Raw genomic sequence first — 19,535 nt, forward strand, 5'->3', positions numbered from 1 at the left:
TTACACTGATTGTTAACTGTATGGAGATGGGTCCTGCTCATGATGAAGTAAATGAATCATAATGTGCACATTGATCATCTCTGCAGTCTAATTAACTGTCAGCACTGATGAAGCAAATGTTTCCCTACTGGCTTCACATCTGTTTATCCAAGACAGTTTCAGCAGCACTAGCCCTTGCCTTTACGAAAATGTAATGACGAGATAGTTTGCACGCATGCAGGAGGAGTGCTTAAAGATGGGAGCTGCGAGCTGTTGTACCTAGAGCAGCCCAGAGGCTCCGCCCGAGGTACAGGAGGGTAAAGAGGACGGTGCCTTGGCATTGTTTGCTGCAGTTGTCTCTGGCAGCCAAGATGTTCAAAGGGTTTCGTTATCCTGTGGTATGCAAAAAACCCGGATAAGATATTTAAGAGGAGTTACTCCTTACCTTCATGAACATATACTGGGATAAAGCCTGCACGTGTCCACTCACACAGTCTAATACAAGTCCATGTCTTTCATTTGTGCATCATCAGTGGTACTATAATAAGAAACTGCAGATTCTGTTTCATTCTGAATATTTCAGAGTCTTGCTGCTCACATGTGGTAAGTACAAACATTGCATAGCTGTACTGAAATCTGCTTAACTCAGTGGAGCAATCCATCGTTACATCCGCTGTCAGCTACTTTAATTATACTGTAAATATTGGACACTGAGCTGAAAATAATTAACTTTTGTGGTGGATGTTAAATAAAGTACGGAATACAAATGAAATCAGGGGAAACAGTTTGCATAATAAAGTTTTTTTCTGCAGAATAAATAATTTCCGTTTCTAAGAAAAGGATTTGTTTTCAGCTTATCCACCTCCAGCAAGAGCCACAGTACGAATACACACAAAATCACAATATGATCTCTTCAAACAAAGTCTATTAATGGGAATGGGAATGAGAAAATGAATTCTGAAAATTGTTTACCCACCTTCCTCAGGAGGTAGTTTGCAGTGTGTTGGTACGACAACGCTAATGTCTTTTTCAATGAAGTCACCTGGAGTGTCTTGGTTTACCAGCATCTGGGCATTAAAATACTGCAACTATTTGAAGTCAGACTTGGAAAAATCTATAGAAATAAAGTTCAACATAAGGAACAATTAAATGATGTAAATATAAATTGTAGTATATGTTGTGGTTTTCCAGTAACAAGATAGTACCAGTGTGAATGGGCTTGTGCAGAGCAGAGTCAGCCCATGGTAGAGCTGTACTTGGGAAACCACTGGAAGAAAAATTGGGACTTGTTATTCCAAGGGAAAGAGCGTGTACAGTAGATGGATAGACTGTGTACCTAGGCTGATGTAGTATGCATATACTACTCATGTATGGTAGGTAGGTTGGGAATGCTACGCAGTAGTCACTACATTATATATTACGTGAGTACTTGTTTCTGTCCTCTTTGCTGTTCAGACTAGAGATTAAATGCCAGTTTTATTTTAATTTAACTACGATCATTTATGTAATCAGCCCATAATTTATGAGATCTCTCTCCTACGGAGAAGTTGGATATTTTAATCTTTAAATTGAATAATCCACTGATTTACTAAAAGACTACAGTATTTATACTTCCTGGAAGACCCACTTTTTCTGCCAAGTCAGTGAGACAGAAGTCAGCTACATTCTGAGTTGTGTGCTTCTCCGAAGAAAGGGAAGGGATAGAAGTGTGGCGGGGGGAACCACCAAAAGGGAACCTGGAAGTCACTCCTGATGAAAAAGAGTAGCCGAAGTGAGAAAATGAAGATGGAAAATGAATGGCCATCAGTTCAGCCGACCTGGGTGCATGCTGATGGTCGTGGGAGAAGATGAGCTCTCCAGGTCTGGGATGTGTGTTTGGAGCGTGGTAGCTGGGCTCTTCTGCAGGTACTGCGGGACGGCAGCAGATCACACGAAGGCTGAGGCCACGCAGACTCCTGGAGGTCCCTGCGTGGGCTCTAACAGGCTCAGCGGCTGTGGAAGACGCGTGTGCTATGGAACTGGGGCAAGGCAGCTGCTTCAAAATGGGGACGCACAGAAGTGGCCAGGTCACCATTTCTCACCCTTTCAGACTTGGCAGTGTATCTGTTAGCCAGAACTGAGAAGCTGGAGCATCTTTCTGTTTCATTTCGAGCAATTGTTGTTCAACCCTGTAGGTCTTTTAAGCTGGTAAACAAGATTTGAGGATTTTCAGTGAAAAAGCACAATTTTATTTGTATTTGAAATAGATGTCTTCCTCTGAGGCAGAGAGTGTACCTGCTGTGTATGCTGTGGTGGATACACTGGGATGATATCTGAGTCGAACAGTGAAATTTATGAGATTCTGCTTTTTTTGGATCCTGTTGCGATGGCAGCCTGGCACAAGATAAAGCGCAGAGCCCTGCTGCGTGCGGTCACCTGCTTGGTGCGGATCTGCACAGCTCAGGGTGACACAGACTCAGCGACCTGCTGCGGGAATGGCCTGGTGCTGCTGGGGAGTTACAGAGCAGCAAAAAAAGGCCGTCCTGGGCATTTTTCTTCCCTTCTGATCTTGGAAGAATAGTAGATCTTTCTGACCTGTAAAGTGGGATATTCACAGCACAGACTGACTTCACCAGGCTTTTCCAGGAGTAAGCTGATCGATGTCTGTTAGCACAGAGGAGTTTGGGCATTGAAGATTTGGGCACAAGACCTAACAGATTTCTCTGCCATTGCTCACCTGGGGACTATCCCTCTCATGTACTAAGATACAGACCTGCCAGAAATGTGCTCTAGTTGTTCTGGCTAGTTCCTTTGCCAAAATAGGGTCAGCAAAAAAACACGTCAGAGCAGATCAGTTTTGCCTGCAGTCACTGCAGGAACTGCGTCTTTCAGTGTTCAGTGACTCAAGTAGCTCCAACTGCGTCTGTATTAATGATGTATTCTGCAGACAAACCTTGAAAAGCCATTCAGATGTATTTTTGCTAAGACAACATGCAATAATTCTAATGCCCTGGCTGCCGTAACTTGCAAGGCCAGGTGAATGTCCAGTGGGTAAGAATTGTTTTGATCTTTTGCTGTATTAAGTTAATCGTGTCTAAAATACAGTCTCACCACTGGTGACTCTTCCACCAGGATCATAAAGGTTCCAAGGTAATGAGGATTCGACTTTGATGAGGAGATGTGGTTGTGCCCTTGGCTGGTGTTAACTCAATGTGAAGCACCGTTTAAGTAGCTCCATACATCCAAAGACACTCGTAGGTACTGAGATGTGCAGTCATAATGCTCATCCACGTTCAGGTTCTTCAAATAAAACTGCTGGTTGATGTGTGCCTGTAATCTGAAAACAACGCGATGGAGTGATAATTCATGGAGGCGGTAATATTTGGTCGTACAATGGAGCAGGAATTTTGCTCTTTCCCTTACAGCTAAGTTGTGTGCAATTATTTATAAGCAACTTTTCAATCTTGTATATAGGAAAAGTGTAAAATTGTCTTGACTTATTTTTATTTGCAGAGATTTGTCTCAAATATTTATCTAATTCATGTGCCTAAATAGAGAACATGTATTGAAGAATAAGCAAGTATGCAAGTTTACTATGTCAGGAACAGAATACAAAACGCAAACCGCACCGGTTAGATCACTGCTGAAAACGTGGAAGGCAGTGGGGCAGAGGGGATAGAGGAATGGCAGTAATTGCCCATTTTTTTAATGAAAATATCAGAATGTCAAGCCAATGTAAATTCAATATTTCACTTACATTTGCAAAATATTAGAGTTTCAATTTGGTAGAAATTATCATAGAAATTGCTAATTTGATTAATTAAATTTTGTAAGGAACACATTTTTTCCTAGGACAAGTTTAATTTAATTAATCATGCTTTCTGTACACAGCACACTACAATGGACAATATCTGTATTTGTGGCATAAACCTTATTCCAAACTAGCTTCAGAAACAAACAAACAAAACATTCCAATGTCTTTAGCGTGCACTCTGTTTCAATTTATTGTATTTTTTCAGTTCAAGAAATATTTGGAGCAGAATCATGTATTATGACGTGAGGAAACAGCTATTTTCTGTTCATAAAACATACTCTATCTGGCTAATTTCCCTTTATTCTCCTAGGGCTGCCAAATGCACTGTACATATCCTCGCTGCTTTTAGTCACAGTTGTTTCCAGTCGTGGTGAAAAGACAAACCTCTGATGTGATTTAAGAGGTTTGCTTTGACTCGACTCTGTAAGTTGTGATAATTGCTTCTTTGCAGCCTCCTGACCTTCTGGCCTAACGGGTTGCGTTCCCCACAGGCAGGTAGCCATATCCAGACCTTAATGGGATCCCAAAGCCTGCAGCACCGGAGCCGCGAGCAGCAGTACGAAGGAAACATGAACAAGGTGACCATCCAGCAGTTTCAGCCACCACTGCCTATCCAGATCCCCTCCTCGCAGAGCTCTCGAGCACCTCAGACGGGGCGGTGTCTCATCCAGACCAAGGGGCAGAGAAGCACGGACGCCTATCAGGAGCAGGTAGGAAAGTGTGAGCCTAATGTAACGCTGACAAAAGCTTCATTTTCCCTTCTCTCGTGCGTAGCAGTAAGAGGGAGCCTGGGGCATTAAGGGCAGGTGTGGCACACAGCGTGAGGCACGCAGAGGCAGGCGAGCAGCTCTGTCCTTCCCAGCACCAGGCTCTGACACCGTTCTTTCTTGGCTTGACCAAGCAACACAGTCTGGCACCCAGGTTTCTGTCCAGAGCTGACATCGCTGGGGCACACTGAATTTCTGCCAATTCCTCCGTAACCTAGCTCAGAGCTAACAGTTCAGCGTATTTGGCAAGGTGCGGATCTGCTCGGCCTTGTACAGGCTGCTGCAGCTGAGCGCCCAGAAAGGCCAGCGGCCGCTCCGCTCCCCGAGCCGCACGTAGCGGGTGCTGATGAGCTTCTTCACTAGGTGGTCCTATCCCCGTTATATTTGGCCTTAATGGTTTCAACCACAACAACTGTATGAGGCACCTGACGTGAGGAGTAAGGCTCAAAATCATTAGTAAACCTTTCTCCTGAGTAAAATGTTGGGCAATCCATGTCAGGAGCAGCCTGTATTAAGTCTCTGAGTACACCATTGAGATTTGGAAACAATTGCTTGCGTGGCTTGTGGTACGTGTTCAGACTGGCTCGATGAGTAGTCATTAAGCTGCACTGAAGTCATTTTTATTTTATATTAAGTTAGCCAATGCCATTTAAATTCACCCTGACTAAAATGTAAGATTCAGCACTATTTTCTGTAGTAAGGCACTTGTAAAAGCCGTTGGTGCTCAGAGCTACTGGGGCCCTGGCCATAAAACTGGCAGTGGTTTGAAGACCTTCAGGTTACTTACTGCTTGTGTTTGTCACCTGCATAGCACCCAGGGGTGCTGCCTGTGCGACACCTTCTGGAACAACACAAGTGCACAAGATGAAGTCTATGTATGGGCAGATTCCCTTCTCACTGGCATATATTTACCCAAAGTTCCAGTAAGAGTGAAAAATTTGGCCACCATGAACTGTCTTTTCAAGAGTCCTTTTTTTCTTTCCTTGAAAATAAAATTTTTAATATATGCAAAAATAGACACAGTGCTGTGAATATTATAGTACCACTGCAGCATGTTAAAACAATTAAAATACTTTCATTTTGTAACAGTATTCTACTGGCTTTTACTTTTTTTTTTTACATTTTACTGTGTTGTGCTAAACAGCTTTTGAGAGGGTCAGCTCAGCTCAGTAATGGTAAAATGGACTGCATGAGAAGAAGATGCCATTGTTTAGGTAGCCTTTAGTGTTGGCATTGACTTATCTTGCCATATCTTTTTAACCTAGTTTTGTGTGAGAATAGAGAAGAATCCTGGCCTTGGTTTTAGTATCAGTGGTGGAATAAGTGGACAAGGCAATCCATTCAAACCTTCTGATAAGGTAAGTAATAAATTTCTCACTAAATAGGCTTTATTTTAGAGTGCATATAGAGGAGACATAGATACCGTGAATGACATTTCTATGCACATCTGTTGTGATAAATGAAAGAAGTTTTCCCATGCTTGGCATTTTTCTGTTAGGCCAGCAGTGTTTGCTTTCTTTTTTTTCCGCTTAATGAAGACAAGAGAACCAAACCTGAAGTCACATGGGTGTCCGGGTGTCCAGCTTATAGTCCATGTGTAAGATAATTTTTCAGACTGTTTTCTGGAGTATCATCTCTTTCGCTTTTTTTCTTTCAAGACTCAGTATAGGCCCTGATTAAATTGTCACTGGAGTCACTGGAATGCTAAAACAGCCTTGTCTTCACTGGATAACTGAAATGCCAGGGTCAATAGCAGGGGTGTCAAATAAAACAGGCCTGGCCCACAACCTGGCCTGGAGATAAGCAGTGATGGCTTACAAACACCATGACAAGCAATCTCCTAGTTTGTAATGTTAATTAAAAATTTTACCACTATGGTACATGACGGCCAGGGACACTCAGTATTCATTCTGGGAATTACACATTTAAGAGGATGATAAATCTCTTTAGTCGGTGGAAGGATGACTAATAAAAATACAACATCTGGTGATTATCAGCTATACAGTGCTTTAGGATTAGAAAAGTCTTTCTTAGACCTGTGAGTTCATCTGTTCTGTGCAATAAAACTGACAGGAGTTTGTTAGAAAATGAAGACTATGGCTACCTCTAAGTTAAATGTATTATTATAGTTTATATTCTTTGATAATATTGGATTCAGTTTCAGGAGGCAGTCGTAATTTTCAAAAACACTGAGAATGTTTGGCAAATGACAAAAATAAAAAAATCTTCATCTTGTATCAAAAATTTGAGATCTGCATGCAAATTAAAAAAAAATTTCCCCACCACTCTCAACTACAAGAGATTCTAATAGGAAATGTAAAATGCTCTTTAAAATATCAGTCTAACACAATCTTACTTTCTTTCAATTTTATCGTCGATAATCCCTGTTTTGAACTTAAAGGATAGTTCACTTTAATGTACATGCCATCAGGCATTTTAACGATTAAGCCTTAAAACGTACTCATTTTTGGTGTCCTTTTTGAGACTGCACACTGGTATTACACTTTATAATGTCGTGTCCCTTTTTCAGTTTGATGTATGATGTTAGAATTAAGCTATACTTCTGTTGTCTATCATTTGCCTGAAATTATTAAGAATCTCTGTCCAACTATGAATGTGCCTACATGGGTTAACACGTTCAGTGCAGTAATAGCTGTAGATAGACTTAATTTTACTAGTAACAGAAATGCAAAATTATGTGTAAGGTAGTGATGGGGTGGTTATACTGAAAGAATTAACAGTTAAAGTTTTATGTTATTACACTGAATCGTTGCTTCCTATACCGTTAAATCAGATTTACCATGTCTGGAATGTCATAGAAGCAGTCAGAGGGTGACCTTGTCTCTCATCATACGTGCCAGTCATTTGTGATGGTTTTAAGTCATGCACATGGCAGTGCTCTGTCTGCAAGACGAAGTCAGTGGGGATGGCAGCAAGCCCTCCTCTGCGCGGTAATGTGCCCCTGCCATGACGTGCTGATGGTGCTGTGAAAAGAGGGAAGGACAGGAAAAGCAGTAAAAAGCACAGAAGCAGTCGTTTTGAATGGCAGACTTATGTCACACATTAATGGTGTGTGGATGAAATGTCAGCGTGATAGCATGCCATCCCTCTGCTCCGCCGGAGCTCAGCTTTCTGTGAGGTGAATAGAAATACTGGACAGTACCTTGCTCTGGAAGGCTACAAAATCCCTCAAATGCATGATTTGCATGATGATAAAAAGTAGGGAATTCCCCTGGTGTCTATCTGAGCAATGCAAGTGGCTGAAATGTAGCCTATGCCCCGCTCTCCAGGCTGCTTACAGGAGCTCACCGTCGGCAGTAGGGTAAGGACAGCAGAGAGGGTGAGACTGTGGGTGCAGATGTGCAGGACTGCGTGAGCTGTATGGGTACTATTTCAAATGTGTTCATCATCCAGGACTCAATCTTTGGTTTGGGGTTTTATTAATATATTTTACAGAAATTCTAAATCCAAATCTGGAAATATTCTTCATTATTTAATGATTTATCCCCTTTCAAAGTCATTCCTTCCTCAGACAATGGATTAAGAGAAGTTGCCACAGACCATTGCTCCATTTTAATTAACCTCCTGATAATCCTTTTACTCTTGTCTATGCCCAGAAACTATTCCAATTGCACATTATTTTGTGAAGCAGAATCTCAGTTTCAAATGACCCCCAATTATGCTTGTATCTGGAGGTAACTGGCTGAAGGTCACGGAGAGCTGCTACAAGTCACTGCCGTTGTTTGGTTACCTACAAATTAAAAAAGGAGTTTAGGGTTTAGAGCATTGTCTGAGTATATAGATCCCCCAGAGCAGCAGTTAGGGAGACACCTGTATTTTGGGAACTAGTTCTTGGTGATAGCATCCTAACCTCTGTTACTTCTGACTTATAGGGTATCTTTGTTACTAGGGTTCAGCCTGACGGACCAGCATCCAGCCTGCTCCAGCCTGGCGACAAGATCCTCCAGGTACGGCTGGATTTGACTGCTTTGTAACTGAACTGAGATATAAAGCCAATCTTTGCATCTTACAATAACATTATTTTCAGTACAACTACAGTTTTTGGTAGTATGGCACTTGATTTATAATAGAGTGTTACTTGCAGTACTCTTGAAAGTTGGTCTCGGAAGGAACAAAGCTGTTTGAAAACCAAACAAGTATGTGGGAAAGAGGCACTGGGGCGTGCTGGCTAACAAACCCCTAACCACTAGCTGGGAGCTGAATTAAACCCAGAGAGCACATTAGGAACGGAGGGAGCATCGCACAGCCAGGAGCCAGGCTGGCCTTTGTTTTGGTTGGCAGATTCTGCTCCCTCCCCAGGGATGCTGCATAAAGCACATTCATGCCAGCACCAGCTTTCTGAGAGGACATGGCACTGCAGAAAAGGGCTAATGATCACAGTCTGTCACAGGAAAAATCCAGGTAACACAATTTAAACTTGAAAATACAAATGTTCCTTACATCATATCCAGCTTTTCAACATTAATAGTGCAAGATGCCGCAGGGAGAAAGGCGCGTTACAAGCAGTTTCTCTAGCAGAAGGATATGCCAAAGTGAGGCGTGTTTCTGGTTTTCACCTTTGCAGCTGATGTGACACTGGCGTAAGGGGCGAAGCAGTCACACCCTGGGAGAGGATTGTGGTTGGCATTGGTTTTGCCTCTCCTTTGCTGCCTTGTTTTTGAATGTACGTGCATGAAAAGCAGCCCTTCTGCTGGGTTCTGCCCAACTTACAGAGAAACCTCAGCCTTTTGATTTCTTTTACATTTCTGAAACAAATATTTTCTGTACTCAAATGAACTTTTTAAATAGAGGTCTCAGGTTCTAGAAGAAAGGCAGCTGTTCCCTAAAATACCTTTCCAAAATTCCTCTTTCGCAGAAAATGGTGGTTGTTGACACAGAAGAAATGTTTTCTGCCATGTCCTGCAAGGTTGTTTGTTTGCTTTTAAGCCTGGAAAATGTATTACCACCGGCAGCAAATAGTATTACTTTTGACAAAATGAAGAGTCATTGGAGTTGTCTGAAAGGTTTATAACAGTTTTTAAAGCCATTTGGCCTGATCAAGGGTTAGAGGTTAACTGTGTTGTCATCGCTTTGTGAAGAAAATCAGCACACCAAGGACATTGTCAGACATCTTTGGTAGCCTTCCTTCTTCTCTCTTCCTGCTTCCCTCTCTCCTTCGCTGCCCCAGCCCCTCCTGTCTGGGCACTGCAGAACATCTAGCGTCTCTCTAACATCAGCTCTAACATCTACAATTAATTGTTAGCATGTTCAAAAACACAGTGAAAAAGAAAGGAAGTAGATTTGCTAAATGAGCTACAGGAGTGGGGACATTCTTGACTGGTTCTCTGCGGGCTGTGTGGTTCTGTGTGGGAGCAGTTCTGAAAGGTGCATGCACCTGTCACCTCTTTTGAGATGTTTCTTTCATGGCTTTTGTCATGCCAAAGGTTTTCTCCTGCTGTCATTAGCATGGGGCACCTAGCAGGCCCCTGCTTTAGCATTCAGCCACCCTCACAGGGAAAACATTGCTCCGTACATCCAGGTGGGTTTTCCTGTATTTCAGCTTCTGTTCCTGACATAGGAGCATTTACCTGTACTGACGTAATCACGTTTAAGGTGCTGCTGCATTTTTTTAGGTAGCAGATTTCCCTCTGCTAACTCTTTTCATCACTTACCTGATGAAGTTTGTTTGACTTCGTGCTCTCGGTCATTCTCGTAGGACCATAGATCAGTCTCAGCAGTTTCTCATTTGTCACCGTCAGTAAATCGTTTTAAATTCTCCAGCAGGAACATTTTCCTTTTGTTTGCAATTCCTTTACGCAACCATAATACCTATTACCAGGTATTGATTTATATTGTTGCAAATAAAGGAAGGTCATTAATCTCATGAAGGAATTAACAGGGGAAAAAAAATACAGGTGTGAAGGGATGAAGGATATTTTACTTCTCAAATACAAGCAATGCCTTTAGCTAACAGCATCCAGTTCCCAAGGTTCTGAGAACTTAAACGTGTTAATACTCACTGGCATCACCCCAGGAGCTGCTTTCACTGCTGCTTGCACGCTGCCTCTTCTGGGCGCTCTGGGACCGCCTGCTGCCATCGCCTGGGGCAGGAAGGCTTCACTAACCTACTCGTAAATGGTAGTTAAAAATGTTAAAAGCTTTAAATGTATATATCGTCACAGCGCAGTAAGCTTATGGAATTACCCTAAGCTAGAGACCTGGCTCCTCTCTCCCGGTGACCTCCTCGGTCCCGCCGTGCTTGCAGCGAGGGCACCCCGGGCACGGGTCGGTGACGGGGCTTCTGCCGGGGGCCCTGGAGGGAAGGGGAGCCCTGGGGCAGCCCAGCGGTCACCCTGCCTTGTGTGGGGTGGCAGCACGGCCACAGCAGTCCTGGGACATAACCTGGGCCCAAATTGTGAGGCTGTCGTGGGTGGCTAACTGGCAGGTGTGTGCAGCGAGCGCCGTCTTTGTTCGGTGCCTGGTGAAGGCCGGGCCTTGCTCTCTGTGTGTGGATGTTCTACTTATCGATCACACTCAGTAAGCTGTTGATAATCAGGTTAAAGTTTGACTATTTGAAATAGCATTTTAACAGCCAATTGCAGAAAGATTTAATTAGCACTGAAGCAGAGCAGTTTGGTCAGTAATTTTTCACTCCCATACGTGCGGTGTGCCTAGTGATGGCCTGAGACCAAGCCTGTGCTGCTGCCGGCCGTGCATCCTTTGGGCTCCATAGTGTAGCAAACCCTTACGTCCCAGAGTTCTTAAGAAAATATGCTGAATATCGTAGAGTCAGAGAGAAACTCAGGCTGGAAGGGAGCCCCTGAGGACACCTGGTCCCTCCCCTGCTGGAAGCTGCGCTAATTCCCGAGGGTGCTGAATCTCTCCGGTGCGGGAAGAGGGAAATGTGTTCTCCCAGCGGTACCGTTCGAACTCCTGCTTTCAGGAAAACATCATATGACTGTTGTATATTTTAGGCTTGTGTGTCGTTTCCATATATCCCTCTGCACCCCCCAAAATGAAGCTATTAAATAGAATCTCATTTGATTTTTCTTCTTGTTTTTGTGTTGCAGGCAAATGGACACAGTTTTGTACATATGGAACACGAGAAAGCTGTATTACTACTGAAGAGTTTCCAGAATACAGTAGACCTAGTTATTCAACGTGAGCTTACTGTCTAAATATTTTTTTATAAATAGTAAATATGTCTAGCCAGATCTAATGTTCAAACAGATTTATACATAGGAAACAAATTTTTGCCAATTGCTGGACCAATGGCAAACAGTAGTGCCAAATGTATAATACTCTATGTTAGTACCGATCATCTTGAAAAAAAATATATTAACTATATAAATATATTGTTCATGTGGCTATGTATTAGTTTTAATTGTCAGCCTCTGGCTGTGCATTGGTGCGTTTTTTTAATCAAGTTACTTCTTAAAGTCAATTTCATATGATTTCAAAACACAGAAGCACATACAAATTCTTTAGGAATTCTGCTGTCCATCAGAAACACTGCCTCAAAGTTGTATATGCCTTTATAAAGATAAAATATATTAACCTGTACTTCCCATGAAATATTTCTATCATGTCACATACAAAAATATAGAGAAAAAATATTTTCATAAACACCTCAAAGAAAGTATATATTAAATTAAATTTAATAATGTTCATTTATTTTCAATGCAAAGATATTATATGCCTTATGAAAATACCTGTACATATGCAGTGTGTATAGCTGGCTCCATACTAATTAGTAAAAATGTCACTATACAGGGTGAGATACTTAATAAATGATACTGTCAACTCTGGGACCTAGATATAAATAACCTACATGGAGATTGGGTAACTTCCTTTTCTTTGGCACTTTCAGTCGATTCCATGTGAACACACTAAATGGACGAGCAGTGAGGTTAGACAGATCTGCTTCATAAATGGAAGAGGTTTATGATGGGTGGCAGTAAAACTTCTTTTGTTGCTGCTAATTTTATTATTTTAACTTTTCAGTATAAAAATGTAGGCCCCTTCCTTGCATTGCCCATTCCCCCAGTCTTTGGTGTTCTGTATTCTTGCTCTGGTGCAGGCTGTTATCCCCTTCTCGATATGTTCAGTATCAGTAAGGCTTTAACCTTTATACAACCCTTTGTTTGTGTAACAGTCTCTTTAAAATGAGTGGGGATAGATTTAATCTGAGATACGACATATCGCAGGGGGAGCAGAGGAACGGCGCTGAGAGAGCATGGGAAGAGCTTTCCCACGGAAGTACTCAGTTTGAAACCCTTAAGGTAAAAATCCTCGCGCTGTTCTCGACAGAGCGTACCGGCAGCACAGGACTCCGCAAACCTGCTGCTGGTTCAGTAATTCAGGCGTACATCATGGGCGTACCTGACAGCAAGGAGGCGAAATAGAAGGAAACCTCCCACGAGGTGTTTTCGAGGGGTGCCGTTGCCGTCGGCCTGGCAGCGGTGGTGGTGGGCTGCAGGGAGAGCCGCAGCGCGGGCAGGGGGCTGCAGCCGGGCCCTGGTCAGGTGCACGGCGCTACGGCTCACGGGCACGGCGAAGGACGTGTTACTTTGCTGCTTACAAGAGCCTCTAGAAATTCTCAAACTCCTCTTCTCTTCCCATGAGCACACAATGGCTGAGGTAATTATACTTCAAATTAAACTAACGTGACTTCCAGAGACGATAGCGCCCTTACGTCTGCCGCCCTGCCTGCTGTATGGACCTAGTTGTCCTGCTGGAGAGGTATAAGTGCATTTTGTGAAATTTTGCTGCAGTCTTGTTTATAGTAGGTGGAAGGACTGGAGCTATCAAAGGTGCTGGCAGCATTCCTGATGTGTCCCTTATGTTACTGAGATGCACTGGTGCTCGGCACTGCTGCACGTGCTGCTTGGCGTGCTAGGGGCTTACATCAGGTCCCTAAAACCCAACGAGTTCGGGAAGAGCAGTCTGCGGGGGTTATTCCGTGCACAGCAATCACTTTGGCTTCGGGTGTTGGGAGAGGAACTGGGAAGAGAGAGGGACAGCCAGACCAGGACCCCGAATCCTTGCTCTACTCCTAGGCCTTCTAAAACAAACTTGTTACATTTGGGAAGGAAAGGGTGGTATAAAGACCACCTATGGACACGGGAAAGGAGAGAGAAGTACCTCATACATAATAGGTAGGAGTAGGAACTATCCTCAGTGTTATGGAGCGGCAGGATTTTTATTGTTTGCACTCTTTTTCCCTTTTTTTTTTTTTTTTTACCTCTGTGGCGGCGATTGCAAAGCACGGTCAGGGCAGCCCCTGGCACTGTGCAGAGAAGCACAGCCCGCAGCCCTGGCTCAGCTCCCCACTGGTGTTTATTTAGCAGTCGCTTGGAAAGTGAGACTTTCACATTTGCATGTAAGTTCCCTGTCCTGTGGTCGTTGGCATCTCCCCTTTTCTCTTTAATCAACAGGAGTGATTAGGTTTATCAGTGTAAATATTAATGAGCCATAAATTCCAAGCTGCCTGAGCAGGTTCCCACACAATACGAATTTTTACTTAACACATGCAGGCATTCGCACTGCAAGAGCTGCTGCACCACCCGAGTGGCAGCGCCCCACCAGATGCCCCGGTGAGCCATAGTAATGCTAATGCTAAAATGCACTGTTTGAATACATGATTTGATTATGTCTAGAAAATAAATTTAAATAATGAATTCTTTTCAGTAAATTACAATCTTGATGCTACCAGCTGAAGCTGCTTGCTGAATTCACATGATTTGGGTTTGGATTGCTATTTACCACATTTTTTCAGCTTCCATTTTTTTAGTCTCATAATGTCCCCTCAAACCACAGAGGCTCTGGCAGAACCCATCTCAAACTTTCCTAGCATGCATGGCATGTCAGAGGCCAACATTACTGTACTTAAGCCCATTGCCCTTAAGAGAAGTGAGGATTTTTTCATCATATGCTCAGAAAATTGCAGACACCTACATCGTTTGTCATTAATTATACCGAATGGGAATTAGGGACATTAATAGGTACTTACGCACCCAGCTCCTCTTTGGAGCTACTTTTGTCTTTTCAGGCAAAAAAAGTCACTTAAGAACATGAGCGCGCATGCACACGGAGGTGCAGCGAGCGTGTGCACATCTGCTGCTACACGCCCTGGGGGCATTCCATGAGAGCACGGCTCCCTAGCGCAGAAATTTTCCCCGTGACTTCTCCTTCCAGCAGGAAAAGGGAGTAAATTACTGCCGCAGCTTTGAATCCTGCTGTAACGCTGCCCACTGCCGTGGTGCAGAACTCGGTGCACACCCACCCAGCGCTCCCCCGAGCGGAGCTGCAAGGCAGGCATCTGCAGCGCCTGGCGGCATCAAATACGCGAGCTGCTCGGCAGCTCCGGGAACGTGCTGGGGAGCTGCAGGTCTCAGAAGGGTGACAGGGGGCCCATCCCGACACCTATAACTGAGATAACGTGCAGGTGAAAAATGGGGAACCGAGAAAGGCAGAAGTGGTCTTCGGTGTTCGTTAATTCTGTGTTTTGTGCTCAGCTGGGTTTCTGCGTGCTGAGTTTATGAGCTGAAGCGCAGTGGCACAATCAGCCGGGGCTGTGTGCAGAACTGTAGTTCAAGATTGCTGAGTGCTTTCATTAATGGATTATAATGAAAACGAAATTACAATAAAATTGAATTAGTGCAGTGGAATGCCAAATTAACTTATCCAAAACTCCTGCTGACTCTAGAAGGGGATTGCGGTGAATTTGGCCTCCCAGATGAAATATGCAGTAGTGAAGCTATAACATTAACCTCCATTGTCCAAAACTACCAAATATTTCCTTTTTTGGCATTATTTTTATTCAAATTTGTAGAGGTGATGTTTAGTTAGGACTAATGCTATGAGCGGCTGAACTGACTTCAGTGAGACTGGTTAGGATTTGTACGTTAGTCCCTTGAAATAACTTGCACCTTTTGTCTCTCCTGGAGTCTCCAGCAGCCGCACGTACACGATCGTGTACAGCCCGGTGTGCAGGTGGGGAACCCGGCTATGTGCATGCTGTGCACATAAGTATGATCTATGTGATATATATACTATTTATATATATTTTTTAAACTGAATGTGGCTATATGGCAAGTGCTGGTGGTAGATGACAGTTTACCCAGAGGCGAGTTCCGTGTGTGGGTTAAGTTTCATGCGTGTGAAGGGATTTTGATCGAGGCGAGCAGGCGGGGAATTGCAGATGGTTTCCTTCCTTCGGGCTGTTCAGCACTCCCAAGTACCCCATATGTTCCCCCACAGTAACTACACAGTCACTCAAACGCTCTGTTTTTCTGAAGCTACTCATGGCCATGTTAATACTGACTGAAACACGCCGGGTTAGAAATAGCACTGGAAGGTCCGGCGTGCCGCTGGCGGCGCTGCCCCTGGTAGCTTTCAGCTGCGAGGTTCCCATGGCAATGGCCCCGCTCGCGGTGAGCACGCAGCTCTGCTTTTCTGGATTTTCCATGCAATAAACAACAAACGATCCTCAGGGAAGGGCTAGATTGGAAAGGGACGCCTGCGCTGTAATTCCCTTAGCCTCCTCGTTTTGCGGCAGGTTCTGGGGAGCTCGGTGGTCGCAGTCCGGGCTCACGCTGCCGGCAGTGCCCCACGCCCCCACGGCAGTGCCCCAAGGGCTGCTATTAAGAAAAAAATGAAGGGGAAAGGAAAAAAAAAAAAAAAAAAAAAAGCCGCTCCCCAAATGTTTTTCTTATTTTGAGAAACATTTTAAGAGAGGACCCCAGGAAGCCCTGTGCAGACCCTTCAGTCCCGATAATTCATTCATTTGCCATTCACAGTTTGCCATTTTTATCAGGGTGTTGGTGAACTGTGATATTTACAAGCGAGTTGTTCATAATAGCTATCTTCAAATCAGTGTTGATGTTTTCTAAGACGTATTTTGACGTGTCCCTGTCTGCGTGTATGTTCCGTGGAGCTCCATCAGATACAGAGGTAACAGCAGCGGGTGTCAGCTCTGCCAAGGGGGTCGGGAATACCCAGCCCAGGGGACTAACGACACTGTTGTGGGGTGGCCTATTTCTGAACAGGAATTGAAAGACCTTGGAAACATTGCTCTACTAGCCATACGTTTAGCTTATAGATGAATATTGGAAAAGTCAAATCAGTGATGTTGGAGAACACCATTAATCTTCATGACCCTAAAGTTCAACTAAAAAATGCAGTACAAAGTGTTCGTGAAATCGGTTTGCTATTGTTAGTGAGCACTTAAAATGTAAAGAATCTCCTTGGTTAAACCTCTCTGGCTTGTAATATAGCATTGATTTACCTTATGCAAAGAAAAGCCCGCATATTTATAGCTCTGTGTATATATGTATATATCTGATAGGGATATATGCAACAGTAAATGCAAAGACAAGAGGAAATGACAAACCATGCGTTCCAACCTGTTCACGTGCAGGATCTGGTCTCAAACAGACACGGGGATTAAGACCAGGCTGGCTGCTTGCTCCTGGAGAACTGGCAGCAGGACTAAGGTTGGGGTTTGTGTGCTGCCCAGCCTCTCAGATGAAAGTTAAGCTCACAAGCACCCGGGGATCTGTTTCACTGTAGTCTAACCCCTCGCCCACACAGCCAGGCAAGACACACAGAACAGAAAGAAAACACAAGAATCAATTTGCCCAAATTTGTAAACAAGCACAGGAGATTACAAACCTCAGTCGTGGGCTGCGGATCCACTACCTACCTTTGCAGAATTTACCTTTGGGATTTCCAGTTCAGAATAAAATGCTGTCTAAAGCTTGAGCTCCTTACCCAGGGGCTATTGCGCCATCCTCGCCATCCCGCCTCAGCGCTCTTCTCCCAGTTCTTCTGCCTTTAAAATTCTCATTTTCACAAGGGCACAAAGACTTTCCATTTTATTTCCAGCCAGTCAGGTTTAAGGACTTATTTCACTTGTCAGTCTTGCTAGTATGAGTGGAATACAAGTGATGATACAACTTTCAGGCCAGTAGTTTGGATAGGATAAGAACTAATTGGTGGTTTGGTTTTGTTTCGAACAACTTTGGTTCGGGTACGTTTGATCGCTGGCGTTAGCCACGCGTGCAGCACAGCAGTGACACCAGAGGCCAGGCAAGGAAACCCGCGCTCCTCCCCAGCGGCGTGAGCCGGGAGCGGCCAACATGAATTTTCGTTGCAAAAGCAAATTTCAAATCACAGTATTTGATAGTCATAGAATTAAAATAGTTTCATTCAAACAAACAAACAAAAAGCCTTTGCCAATCCTTTTTGCTTGAGAATTCCAGCAAATATTCCAGAAGCGAATGACATCATTGCGTTGTATGCTGAATTTACACGGCCCTCGTGAGGCTTTTCCTGCAGCACCACCAACCGAGCCACAGCCCTGCAGCACAAGAGGCTTCATCTTTGTAAATTGGGGCCTTCTTTGTCTCTTTGCTAGCATATGTGGCTTTGCCCTGAAACCCTGGCCAGAACAAACACTTATCAGTTAAGTTTTCTACTTGTGAGTACTGTATCCAGTTCAAAACCAACAGCTTACTTTATTAAAAATTTTACCATTTTATAAAAGACATGTTTAATTATGATGGAGATGGCTGTATTGTAATTAATATTTTGAGATAATTGTGATTTTGAGCTTAAATTATATACAGAAAATGGTCATTTTTGTATGTGTTAAAAGATTGCTATATTACAAATGACTAACTGTACTTTTCAGTTTAATTACAGTATTAATGTAAATAAAGCTGAATGAAAAATATTTACTACTTTATTAACATAGATTGTGAATGTACTTAATGTTTTTTGCAGTATAAAGACTTAACTGAACTTGAAAGCTGCTTCATTTTATGTGCAAAAAGGTACTTCAAAATTATATTTTAAATCTATTGATTCAGTGCAATCAATTATATTGTCGGTTAATTTGCACATGCAGGTTGTATCCTTCCAGTTTTATTTCATGTATGACACTTATCCGTAAGGTGCATATTGTGTTTAGAATGCATTTTGCAGATGCTTCTGTACATAAAACAAATACAGGGACTAAAACAATGCTGTGCAGTGTATAGCAGAGCCATTTTTCGGCTTTGGTGTACCCAACTTTTTCAGTATTTAAAAAAGTGTTTTGAATAACATTAAAAAGTCTCTTTATTGTATAAATAATAAAAATGTCACCTTATTGTAATTATTTTTTGTCATTTTTTACCATTGGAAAGGATCTGAGTTTTCCAAAATCGCAGTTCTACAAGGGATGGAAGATGAGGCAGTTGTCACTGACCCATCTCATTAAAACGGTTGCAGGGAGCTAGCAGCTACACCTGCATCAGCAGTGATTTAAGCTACAGCTTCAGAAATGTTTGTTCTGTCTACCAGCAAACAAAGCAGTGTTTCAAGAAAGAGTCGTTTTAATTAGAGATAATTACAGCTATATCAGAGAGAGACTTGAAAACTGAGCAACTCCACTTGTTCAGCACATCACTACTGGTGAGACATCAAATACGGCAGTGAAGTGTCTGCACACTTAGGAAGAAAAGCTCAGGATTTGCTGCTCTCTGTGGACTAGTACAAATGCCTTACACAGGACAGGGAAACAAAGGAGAGGGTCACAGGGCTAAGGGCAGCAGCAGTTCAACCATCCAAGTAACCACGGAACAGCCCTTGACTTGTTCAAACTCGAGAACAGCTTTGGCTCTTAACCACCATTCTTTCTGCACAAATACCCTGCCAGGCATTTTTAACAGGAATTGCCTCACCCCTTTCTCTTCCTTCTCCCTCTCCCTCCTGCCAGTACCCCAATCACTCTTTCATCCTAAATACCAGGCAGCCATCAGGTCTCTGCTGTCTCCAGCTGTACTGGCCAGGTCTGGCCCTCCTCCGGCCAAGCACACGCTGCCACTCCGTACAGCTCACTAGGCCAGGCTGCGTTCCCTGTATGCACCCTAACCACCACCAAACTCCAACCACAGCACCTACACGGTACTCACAGTGACACAGCCGTAAGAAGTCAGCTGTTTCTTCTC

The 19,535-nt window shown here is 43.4% G+C and overlaps 1 protein-coding gene across 18 annotated transcripts in view; it reads left to right on the forward strand.

Annotated features, from left to right (window-relative positions):
* LRRC7 (leucine rich repeat containing 7) overlaps positions 1-18,934 on the forward strand; it is a 183,089-nt gene extending 164,155 nt beyond the window's left edge. For 10 of the 18 annotated variants that reach the window (XM_013193135.3, XM_067001695.1, XM_067001700.1 and 7 more), the window contains 4 exons: positions 4,264-4,482; positions 5,805-5,897; positions 8,433-8,507; positions 11,610-18,932. In XM_013193135.3, coding sequence (XP_013048589.1) covers positions 4,264-4,482; positions 5,805-5,897; positions 8,433-8,507; positions 11,610-11,717 — 495 coding nt within the window. In that variant the 3' untranslated portion in view covers positions 11,718-18,932. Of the gene's footprint in view, positions 1-4,263; positions 4,483-5,804; positions 5,898-8,432; positions 8,508-11,609 lie in introns of all 18 variants that reach the window. The other 8 variants (XM_013193137.3, XM_067001703.1, XM_067001698.1 and 5 more) reach the window with 3 other exon arrangements.
* Positions 18,935-19,535: the final 601 nt, after the last annotated feature.

The sequence above is a fragment of the Anser cygnoides genome, chromosome 8 (genome assembly GCF_040182565.1).
Source record: "Anser cygnoides isolate HZ-2024a breed goose chromosome 8, Taihu_goose_T2T_genome, whole genome shotgun sequence".
Taxonomy (NCBI): domain Eukaryota; kingdom Metazoa; phylum Chordata; class Aves; order Anseriformes; family Anatidae; genus Anser; species Anser cygnoides.